General features: G+C 28.1%; 1 protein-coding gene across 2 annotated transcripts; it reads right to left on the bottom strand.

The window, feature by feature from the left end:
* Positions 1–1,059: 1,059 nt before the first annotated feature.
* Positions 1,060–12,203, bottom strand: LOC107163326 (uncharacterized). Of its 2 annotated transcripts, none has more exons than XM_089226224.1 (11): positions 11,823–12,203; positions 11,590–11,756; positions 8,483–8,609; positions 8,123–8,258; positions 7,821–7,968; positions 2,977–3,070; positions 2,826–2,917; positions 2,409–2,496; positions 2,029–2,346; positions 1,254–1,482; positions 1,060–1,170 (listed from the first exon to the last, which is right to left on the bottom strand). In XM_089226224.1, the coding sequence occupies exons 2-11, from the start codon at positions 11,628–11,630 to the stop codon at positions 1,064–1,066; spliced, it is 1,380 nt and encodes a 459-aa protein (XP_089082350.1). In that variant the 5' UTR covers positions 11,631–11,756; positions 11,823–12,203; the 3' UTR covers positions 1,060–1,063. The 2 variants fall into 2 exon arrangements, with proteins under 2 accessions (XP_089082350.1, XP_089082351.1); XM_089226225.1 differs by having other exon boundaries at positions 11,813–12,202.
* Positions 12,204–12,591: the final 388 nt, after the last annotated feature.

Raw genomic sequence — 12,591 nt, 5'->3', positions numbered from 1 at the left:
TTTAAAAGAAAATTTGATTACAATGCATTTCCAAAGATTTAGTATTATAAAACAAATATTTCTTACCTCTTGAATTACATCATACACACGTACTTAATGTATAATAAATTATAATAATGTAATGATAATAAATTTGTTAATGATTTAGAATAATAAAAGTGTGTTTTCTTGTTTTCATTTTTACAATTGTATTTTAATTCTAATATGTTAGTAATTAAAACCCTAAACATTAGACCTTAAATTAATTTAAAAATGCAAAGTGACATACCAAAGTTTACAGAATTCTGAGCCGCGTCATCTGAGAAATCAGTAGGCACGTTATATATCTAAACCTAAAAACACGCTTTTTTGAGATGAACAATGAATTTTTACTATATCTTATACGTGAGTGATTAGTACTTACTCATTCTCACAACATAACACTATATAAATAATTAAAACACATTCAACAACATTTTTTTTTTTTTTTTTTATATATATATAAACAAATTTGCTGTGCATTTTATGCTGAGCGTAAAAAGTTTGTACGAAATCCACGTCACACTAATAAATACTACCACACACGTTCTACAAAAACATGTACGTGTGACATTTAGTTACAAACTATTTTTGGGAATATACAAATAAATCAAGAAAAAAAAATCCAAAGAATGAAAAACGAGGGGTTAAGGACATTTAAAATATAAAAGGACTTACTGATTTTTCACTGAAACTGCGTTTCAGTTATTATTCAAAATTTTTTCTTTTCTGTAAACAAAACTGTATGAATAGAAATTTGTTATATTTTCATTAATTTAATCAATGGGGGAAATAATTAAATTCTGTAAATAAATTAAGTTCATAGATAGAAGTTTAAAAATATTTTTCATATAAAAAGAAAAAAGAAAATCACTAACTTTTAATCTTAAATAATCCTAAGCTCAATAGGAAATTAATTTTAATTTTTATCAAAAAAATTAACAATTTGTTTTTAATTGGAAATTAAAAAAAAAAAATTAACAACTTACAAAAGTGACGGGGGGGTGTTGTTGTACACGAGTAATACGCCCCCCAACAAACCTGATCATCTGAAGCGAGGGTGCATCATCGGTGCTAACATTTGAGCGCCTGGGAAGCCCATTGGTCCACCGGGAGCATAAGGATTGACCATCGGTGGGTTAACCATTAAACCTAATACATATAATTCATTGTTTACTCAAAACAAAAGCTTTTAATACAATAGTTAATAACTATATTTTTATATAAATAAATACCTGGATGAATAGGCATTTGAGGTCTCAGCATACTCATAGCATGAGGTGGTAAACCACCTAAAGAAGGTCGTAAAAGAGTAGGCATCTGCTGAGCCATAAAAACAGTGGGAGGCTGGGGCATCATATTAGGCATTGATATAACTGGTGTTGCAAATCTTTGTTGTTGCTGCTGCTGTTGCTGTTGTTGTTGTTGCATAACTGCTGCCATAGCAGCTACTTGTCGTTCCATCTAAAATTATTAAAATAAATTAAAATTCAATTTGGTTGAATTTAACAAATAAATTAATACAAAAAAACATCCTAAATGTTAAAAATAATAATAATAATAATAATAATGATAATAATAATAATAATAATATAAATAATATATGAGTATAAAGCAAAATATATATTTATGAGCAGATGCAAATATTAACCAAAAATACCTGAAAATTTACTCACTTTATATTCACCCAACCTGATAAACTTTTGTATCTTACAACTTATGTATTTTTTGTTACAATCTAACCACGACTGAAGAAAATTTGCATAACAATAAATAAGTGATAAACTAAAGAAATAAAACTGTCCTAAATTCACCTAAAAAAAAAACCTGTCCTAATATTCACATTTTTTGTACTTACAAAGTCAGTCCACTCAATTAAATCTACTTTATGATTTTAAGCAGTTTCAGTTGTCAACAGGACATTTAACGGACCTTGAATGGTTAAGAGGTGGATAACCTCTATTAAGAATTAGAAGCTGGAACCATATGCTTAAATATTCTCTACCTTACCTCATTTTGAATTGCTTGTTGGTGTTGTTGATGTTGGTGATGGTGGTGCTGCTGCTGCTGCTGCTGCTGTTGTTGCTGCTGTTGCTGCTGCTGCTGCTGCTGTTGTTGTTGTTGTTGCTGATGAAGTTGCTGTTGCTGTTGTAATTGCTGCTGCTGTTGATGTTGTTGTTGTTGAAATTGTTGACTTTGAGGAGACACTTGACCATGAGGCGACATGAGTGGTGCACCAAGCTGATGTTGCTCAGTAATATTTGTTGGTAATGGATTTTGAATGTCGATATGAATAGCATACTTAGAAAAGCGAGCTTTATGTTCTTCCTAAAATTACAATTCAAATATTAAGTTATAAATGCATAATCAATTTGTGATATTAAACTTACTAAAGAAATATCTTCTGATGGATGAATTATTTTACTAGATGTCCCAGTAGAACTAATAAGTGATTTTGATTTTGAATCATTATCATTCCTAGAATTTGAACAGTTAAATAATAATCATGTTAAATAGTCATAAGTTAAGACTCATAACTCATAATGTATACCATACTCCTATTTCACGAGAGAAGGAACTTGTTTCACACATCAAACTTATGTCAGCGGTAGCTTAAGGGCAAAATTTCTTCCACATCTTACTAGGAGATGTGCAGCAACTGATGAAACACAAGTTCCTTCTCTCATTAAGTACATGGAGTATCTAACTAAAGAAATTAATAAGCAATTCACTATGATATGAATTATCCCTTACACTTATAAAGAAAAAATAATGTATATTGCATAGTGTTTTAATTTATATTTTACCCAGAGTATGCAGGAAATGCTGACTTATTTAGGCCACCAACAGGACCACCAGATACCATTGTGCTGTTTGAACGAACATCAGAGTTACTAGCCTAAAATATACAAATGTGTAATTACATTAAAGGTAAATGTAAAGAAATATTCAACTTACAATTGCTGCAGCACTGGGGAATAATGGTTTATTTGCCATTCCCACTGGTTGACCAGGTGGCATAGGACCAACAGAAGGACCCATCATTGGCATTCTAATTAATATAACAAAATAGTTTATAAAATGTAAATGAATTTATTATGAGCAGTGGTATAGTCATATATATACTGTTTTAGATATACCCCAAGTTCCTCCTAATCTTGTCAAATAATAAAATTAGTATAGTTAAAAAAAATTTAAAAAATATTTACAATTTGTACCTAATCAGGTACTATTTTTATAACTGTAAATTTTTAAATAGTATTATTTATATTTTTACAGGTAAGTGTAATCTTAACATTTTTAAATTAAATTAAAATGAATTAATATCAGCAGTTAACAATATGGATAATTTTGAAGTCATCAGCAAACATTAAATTAACATAAATTTTAAAAGTTGTCATTAATAAAAATGAGAAATAATATTGATTCTCAATGGGATCCTTGAAGAACACCTGATATAATACATTTTGCAACACACCAATACTTCTTGTATACTATGATTACAATTTTCAATAAAATAAATAAACCAAGATACAAAACAGGCAACATTAAGGCAAGGAAAAACCAAAAAATAAATTTGGTATTAGATCAGGTGCCAGTAGGATTGGATTTGGAACTAAGAGATTTGAATATTGCAATTAAATAAATTGAAAAGTGGACAGAAGAAAAAGAACATAGGTGAATTATGATGTTTATAATTTACATTGACATAATATTAGTTTTCTATTTTTTACTAGAAAAATATTTATAAAAAGCATTAATATTATTACTATAAATATTTAATTGATCATCATTGTTTAAATGCACACTATTTAGTAGGACATGATTTAAGCGTTGATCGTTAATGAATTTCAAAAATTGATCAAGTAGGACCTTTAAATTTGCTTGAATAGTAATTAGTAACTAGTAGCTACAAATAAACACAGTAGAAAAAATCAAAAATATAGATAAGATTATATGTTACACGTCATATGTAATACACAGTACTAATATGTAACTGTTAACGGGTATAGGTCTTGGTGAACATTGAATGCAAAACTCAGGTACAAACTACAAATGACATCAAACTTTATACAATTTATGGAAATAAAAAAATTAAAGGTAAATGATTACATAAATAGAAATTTTAACTTATTCTGAAACAGCCAAATTTATAAAATAGAAAAAAACACTATGTCAGTTGTGTAAAGAATAATGTATTTCAGTTTTTAACCAAAATAAAGGTAAGCAGTGTGATTAAAAAGTATTAATTTTTCTCCTCATTTACAGAAAAAAAAATTAAAAAATTTGAACTTTTTAAAAATAAAACATATTTGGCCTTTATATTATGGATTATGTTTTAACTTTTATTATTAAGTTTTGTAACACATTGTACTTTCAATTTTATAAATCACTAATTATATTCTTGTAAAATGCATCAAGAGGATCGGATTTGGTAAATTGAGTCCTAAATTATTGTTTTTAGGTAAACTGAGTCCTGCCAAAAAAAAATCATAGGTTAATTGAGTCTCTCATAAAAAATGTAAGAGGTGAACTGAGTCCCTAAAACTAAGTCCCTTATAAAATATTTACTCAGTAAATTAATAATTCTTATAATAATTAGTACCTATTGTCTAAATTAATAATAATAGGTAAATTATGTCAACTGTTGAATAAATAATATTATTTATTTATTATTATTATTTAATAATTAATATTGTCAATAATAATAATAGGTAAATAATACTCTTGATATTAAATAGGTAAATATTTTAATGATACCAGCTTAATAAAGTCAAGTCTACTGATTTTATTATTTTTGTACTACGTCATTGGTTCTCTTAGTATGTTCTCTTTTTCTATAATGTGTTTTGATTTTTTACATAATTCTTTACTTCTTATTTGAATATATGTATTAGACTAGATTTCTTTAAGTGCATCAATAAAAATATAAATATTTGGCTGTGAAGTATAAAATAAACTATTCAGTTTCACGTGAAATGAATGATTCACAACTATTTGTTGTACGATTAGATATTGTCAAAAATTATTGTTGTAGAATCTGATGCAATGTATGTTTTTAAAATATAATTGGTAATTAATTTTATATCTTCATTGGCAGGAAGCTTTGGCATAATATCTTTTAAGAAACAGTCATTAACATCTTTCGGACTAAAATGGTAAACCAAAAAAAATAAAAAAATAAATACTTTCCTCTGAATTTCGTTTTTTATAATTTGCACAAGGCATTGTATTATTCTCTACCAACTTTGCCCAAGGTGAAAACAACAACCTTTAACATTAATTGCTGGCCAAAATGGTTGCGCGTATAGATTTTTCAAAGCCAATAAAAATATATTTTGGTGAAAATGTTAAACCAACAATTGTACACTGATCCACCATATACTTAAAGAATAAAAATAAGATTTGGTTTCAGTGGCGTGTTTAGGATGTGGGCCCGGTGGGCATGTGCCCACCAACATTTTTATATAAATACTAGAGTTATATAGAATAAAAATACTAAAACTTATAAATAGATCAAATTTTAGTATTAGGAGGGGGTAAAACCATTCTGAACTCAATTTTTGTGGCCCATCCACAAAAAAAGTTCCGGACACGCCACTGTTTGGTTTCCTTATTCGGTAATAAAAAAAACTAGTGGAACAACTGGATACATTTCATTTACAAGTGTGTAAATTATAAAGATTTGTAAAAAATATTTGGGACAACTTTTAATCGAACCCTCAACGTATATTGTATTTGCCACATGAAACTTTTAAGTAGGAAGTTTTTGAAAATTCGATAATATTAATATTGTAATCATTAACCATTAGAAAGGGCTCGTCATATTCAATTTAATTATTATTTTATTAACCCTAGATCACACACATTAAAAATATTCACGAGGTTCCACGCATACAGTGTTTTTTACCGTGTATTAAAATATTTCAATTAAAACTTGATAAATTGAAATAATCATTATTTTATTGATTTCGAATAAATAAAAATTGCCAAATGATTTTATTGATACATAATATAAACAAATTAAACTTTGCAGTTACACACAGTATGGCAAACCAATGTCAACTAGCAACAATCTTGCCATTCACAATGAAAATAAAATATTCATTTACGTTTTATCGATAGAAAATAACGTGTTATTGGCGATTAGAGAGTTTTAAAAAAAACCCATATTTGAGTTTTCATAAAATTAAATTGTGTATTAATGTCACATTATAGTACGCACACGGTCTTTTAGACCGTATATTGATAGGTAGTGAATTTTGAACCCTTCTATAGTACAGACATCAAATTTTAACCAGTCAGGAGTTGTATCTAATTTTAGTTTATCATCTAATTAGAAGGTACCTAGATTGAGTTAGGTTAATATTTCGTATTTTTGAAACAATGAACAAAATTCTAAAAGCCCGGTCTTTTTTACCGTGAAGCGTGTGCTGTAGGGTTAATAACTTCATGCGTTTCAATTAGTTTTTAAAAAATTAGGGTGGACAGTTAGGGTTGCCAACTTTTATAATTTGTAAAACTGGACGTTTACTGAAAACCTTTTTTTTTTTTAGTCGTAAAATAAATAATATAAATATATTTATTAGTTTAGTTTGTTACTATTACTATAATTCTGATAAATGATAATACAATAAGTAAATGTGGTTTGCTTTTTAAAATTGTATATTTTTTTTCGCTTTTTTCCGCCTTTACGAGTTGATGAACACTTTAGTTATGTTAATTAGGTACCAAAGTACAGATAGATAATAATCGTATCGGATCTTTTATAATTTTTATTACCACGATTATTTATTGATATATGTATAGAAGGTATACATCATAAGTACTTATATTATCTAAAAGTTAATACCTACTTGTCGGGATCCCAGAAAGACATTGAGGGACTTAGGAAAAACCTAGACATTTAATAGTTTATGGCGTCCAGTTGAAAGGTATACCTGTACACTGGACAGGACTCAGAAAATCTGAACTGTCCAGGTGAAAACTGGACGGTTGGCAACCCTATGGACAGTTGACCTAATATTTTGTATATTGCTTTTAATAAGAGCAGTCACCGACAAAGTTAATTAATTTACATTTTTTTTTTTTAATTCGGAATGTGTAAGTTTAGATGGCTTACTTGAAATATCTTTGAAAGCTTATCGTTTGAAACCATTGTTAGTTTTTAGTGGTTTTAAAGTTTTTTCATCCAGTTTATTGTGTTTGTGATCTTTAAAACTATCAATAACTGTGTTGGAATCATTGATTTTCAAATAGCTCTTACATGTACTTAATGAGCAAGTCCTACGCGGGATTGCATTTTTTTTAACATTTTATGGAATCAAAATTTGTAATCATTAGAAATAAAAATTGTTTTATTACGTTTACTTTTCATTACGTCCATTATAATGCTGATATATGTGTGCTTATATGCTAACAATAACTAAATAATGATGCATGATTGTATGTATAGGTAATATGGAAAACTAGTCTAATAATATACGAGGGACTCAATTTACCGCTTTCATTTCTTTACAAGGGACAAAATTCACCACTTTAATTTTTTTTTAAAGGGACTCAATTCACCGCTTTTGAAAAACAGTAATGTAGTTTGGGACTCAATTAACCTACGCCCAAAAGGATACTACACCCGAAATGTGTTGTCTCCGTCTTACTAAGTAAGGGGTAAAGGTAAAAATTATATATTCATCAACAACTTTATTAGTTTTTCTTTTCTTTCTTGAATACGTTTTAGAATGTGTTATGCGTATACCTTCATATATTTTAGACTATACCACTTATAATAATAATTTAATTACCCTGGTCCCATATAAGGAGAGCCCATTGCTTGCATATGATTCATCATAGGATTATAAGGTGGCATGACAGATGGACCAGCTGGATTTGAATACTCTGGTTTCTTCTTTATAGGTGGTCCAGTGTCATCATCACTATCTGATCGAGTACCTACAATAATAGTTAATATAAATATATGATTATTCTTTTTTTAATTGCAAATTATAATATTTACATTAAATTAAAATAATAGGTACATCAAAAATATATTTTTGTTTGTTAATTTATAAAAATTTGATGTCATCATGATTTTATATTATATTACCTTTACTACCAGACTTTTGTCGTTCGTGTTCTTTCATATCATCCTCTGGAATTCCTTCCATTCCATAAATTTCTATTTCAATATTAGAACGATGTGAAAGTGCATTGGGCACTTTGTCTATTGTTTCTTTATGTACCTGAAAACAAATGTTAAATTTATAAAATAATTTTTTGTTACCTTAAAAGTTACCAAGTTACAAAAAATTTAATTTATTTAAAAAACTTAAGGGTCGAGAATTTTAGAAATATTAACATTCAAATTATAATTTAAAACTAAATAAATTTAGAAAACAAGTTATAAAATAGTTAAACAAATTTAATAATTCTAGGTGTATTGGTAATTAATTAATAATTTACTAACCTGCATACAATGAATCGATAAACCAGGACCAGTGTATAGTTTTTTATGACATATATGGCATTTAAAATGTTTTGCTTTTTGATGCTGAATTAAAATTTTTTCATCATCAAATTCACGATTACAATACCTTAATATTTAATTTAGGATCAAATATACTCAATAATTTTGATAGTTAATAGAATATTAAACTAACTAGATATTACTCTTAATTTAGGTAGTTAAATTAATAGTAAAATTTATTTTTTAAAAACAATATTTTAACTAAGAGTCTTAACAAAAAAGATTCAATCTATCCCAATTAAAGTTAAAATAATTATGCCCATGATATCAAATTAGCATACTTATATAAGAAGCTCCCTAGTGTATAAGTAATTTGGATACATATTCTATTCAACTTTATTTGACACCAGTATATTAGTATACCAGGCTATTAGGGATATTATGCTCTATTATTATTGAATTGCAGTAAAAGTTGGAAGTATAAAAAGTCTGCTATACAGTGTGATCACTAGAGCGCGGATTTCTATGCAATTGCATATTTTTTTCCTTTTAATATTTTTGGATTGTTGTCAGTTATGTCCACAAATCATCAAAATTTGAAGCGAATGGTGATTTTTTTTTGCATATTTTGGCAAAATCCAAAATTTATTGCATATTGAAGCAAAAATTTAAAAAAATTAAAAAAAATGTATAAAATAAAGTAGAAAAATTAAAACTAAATTTTATAGTCACTAAATAATAATTTATGTATACATTTATTTAAACCTTTACAAGATAAATAATCGATTATGACGTAAAGTAATGCTGTGTCAGTTGGTTATCGACATAACACTCAACACTCAGTTACATCGGTTAGGTAGCTCGAAGATCTTTATCAAGATCCGACAATACTAAGTTGCTTTAAATATGCCACAATAACTTCGGTTGACGTCGAATGTTCGTTCTCAGTCTTTAAAAATATGTTAACCAATAAACGACACAGCATCACAGAAGAAAAACTTGAAATGCATGTGATTATTCATTTGAATAATGAATAAAATTTTAAAAATAAATTAAGGTTTTCAGAAAATTCCCTTAATGTTTTTAATTAAGTATTTCAATAAAAAATAAGTTTTACTGTAAATTTTAAATAAATAAAAATGTTTGTGTATTTTTTTACATATTATCATGATTTTAACTGCATATTATATGGCATAATTCAATACTTATAAGTGCATACAAATCCGCGCTCTAGTGATCACGGTATTATATACCACTGAATATGTCAGTATGGTGCCATTATATTGAAATGGAGTTTTCAGGAGGTAATGAGGAGCATTGCCATTCCCAGGTTTTGCAAGGCTCAGAACATAAAAATTCGAGGCCCTGTACTTACAATATTAAATGCTAAAATGTTTGGAAATATTTTATTTACCAGATAGGTATATTATAATATTATATACACATGAGGCCCTGGGTATGTACCCAGTTTGCCCAACCCTCGGGACACATCACTGATGAGAAGTAGTTAAATACATATTTTGATACCAATTTCAAAATTTTTGCTCTCTAGGCACGCTCATGTATAATACAACTTCAGACTTATAAAACAAAATACAGTCAGCATATGATATTTTAAGTGAGAACCAAATTAAGAGGCAACTTCGACTGAATTTTTGAAACGACTAAAATTGTTCAGAACATTATGACAAAAACTTTGAACAATTCATACGATAAATTTTATTTTTATTGCACGAATTATGTATAAATCTAAATTTTGACTTACTCTAACTTAGTCTGTTTTGAAAATAGAAAAATAAGTTTACACAACAAACGTTAAAAAAAATTCTCTACCCGAGAATCTACAGAAAAAAAATTGGATTGCCATTCAAAAAAAAGTGAGTTATATTGTGCATGAGCATTCCGGGTGAGCTAAAAATTTGAAATTGGTCTTAAAACATGTATTTAAGTTCTCCCTATCACATCCCAAAAACTCCATTTCAATACACGTTCACCTAATTGAGATATTCAGTGGTACCTATTATTGTGATCACACTATATATATTATAATATTTAAAAAAAATTCATTAAGTAATTTTGTGAAGTCATTGCCTATATAAAAAAATTCTAATAATAATTTATACAAAAAAAATTTACATAATTATTATATTAAAATCATTGATTTGTTAACTAAATTGTTTACAATTACAGTTCAAATTTATGTTAATACTAATTGGAACGTTCGATTGTGCATCATATTATATCTTTCCTTATACCTAATTATATAAACCGGATTTTTTGATAGACCACCATTATTATTGTAACTTATTAAAATTTTGATAATAGAAATCAGCACATATTTTATTAAAACATTAAATTCAAAATCTGAAAACAATCAGTAAAATTTTATAAATATCACAACCCATAATATGTGATAATACAATTATACTTATGAATGAGTTACCAAATACTTTTAATAATTGAATAATAGGTAAGTACTCATAAATAAATCAATATTTACTTATATTATAAATAATAAGGGAATAGTAATATAAAATGAGCAATTAAGATTGTCAAGAAACAAAAATACAATTGTATTTTTAATAGTTTTAAAACTATACAAATAAATAGGTATAACATATAAGTTGCCAAAAAAACAAATTTTTCAACTGAACATTTATGATTTACCTTTTCAACCCTTGAACTTAATTTTACTTAATGAAGTGGTAACACTTGCATTTTATTATTGGCTAAGGTGGTGGTGCATTGCCAGATATAATTGGCAAAAATCTAAATTACCAAATCTACTTTTAAATATTCAGTAATGCTTTAAATAAGTCCTTTCAGGAACTGAACAATAGATCTAGAGAAAAACCATACAACTGCTATTTCCACTACAAATAGGATTAAATCAATAATTGCTATAGAAAAAAACAAGAATTAATCAATGTAAATCTACACATCTATAGACAACCATATTTTATATACCCATTTTTATTGTGTCTGCATTAATACAGAAAATAAGTTTTTGATAATATGATTAATAGTACCTAGATAAATATCCACATATAATTAATTCGATAAAATAAAAGTAAGAACTATTACAATAAAAACATTAAAAAGGATACCAGCACCATGGCTTGGACTGCTTCTTCTTTTTGCGACCCATATCCTAGTTGGTGTGTCTGAACAACAGCTGCTTTGCGGTACGGAAAGCGTATTACGAAAATCTTACGCTATTTCAACAGCACGCAAATGTCATCGCGCGGGAATCGTAACAACAGTGATGAAACAACTAAAATAAAGCGTTGTTGTTGTTATTATTATTACAATATTTAACGCAACATGTACTTATACGAACTCGCTCTTCTTCAATGGCTCAATCACCCGTAGGATATTAGTTAAGAGACGGAATAACGTATGGGAAGCGACGAAAAATACAACTATACACTATACTGTTTACACTGGCTGAGAGCTGTTTGTTTTGCCGATTTGCGATTTTACTTAATTTATTTTATCATGACGGACGAAAAGGGGAAATTGTAGTGACCAGTGTGCTTGTTTTTCGTGCAGTTCGTGCACTATGCAGTACTGACTACTGAGTACTTGCAGTTGTAGTACTGTACTACTGTAGTAACTAGTAGAAGTACTTGTAGTAGTAGTTAGAGACGGAATAGCATCGAAATTACGAGATTAAAAAAAATCGAAGTCAAAATTTCGTCGCAGCACGCACACAAGTAGGTACATAATATTACAAAACGCTCACACACGAACATCACACAAATCATGGAAGAAAAAAACAATCGTTTGATCAAGTGGATCAGACGGATCCTTCCATGGCATCGTTGTTAAGTTTGCACCATTGCGGAATTGCGGTTCACCAATCGCTACTGACCGTCTAGACGTCGACGTGTCTAGCACTGACTCGCTAAAGTGTAATGTTGTTCGTTTGTAAAAATTTTAATTTAAACATAAAAATGTTATTTTTTCGAAAATTAATGAATCAATATTTACACTAAAACTCTATACTATACGACCCCAGCGATAACTGCTGACCATGGATAAACTTTAAAATTCGCTTCTGTGGCTGCACTGTTTGAGAACAACAGTGATAGAATATAGATCTTGGG

This window comes from Diuraphis noxia, unplaced genomic scaffold (assembly GCF_037042655.1).
Source record: "Diuraphis noxia isolate RWA-SAM2 unplaced genomic scaffold, SU_Dnox_SAM2 contig0004, whole genome shotgun sequence".
Classification (NCBI taxonomy): domain Eukaryota; kingdom Metazoa; phylum Arthropoda; class Insecta; order Hemiptera; family Aphididae; genus Diuraphis; species Diuraphis noxia.
This window is presented reverse-complemented; position numbering and strand designations above follow the sequence as displayed.

Excerpts from the sequence above, each read along its gene's own strand:
- LOC107163326 (XM_089226224.1), bottom strand. The coding sequence starts at position 11,630 with ATGGGTCGCAAAAAGAAGAAGCAGTCCAAGCCATGGTGCTG. Across the intron at positions 3,071-7,820 it reads TCTCCTTATATGGGACCAGG|AATGCCAATGATGGGTCCTT; the intron begins GTAATTAAATTA and ends TATATTAATTAG. Across the intron at positions 1,483-2,028 it reads AACAAGCAATTCAAAATGAG|ATGGAACGACAAGTAGCTGC; the intron begins GTAAGGTAGAGA and ends TAATAATTTTAG.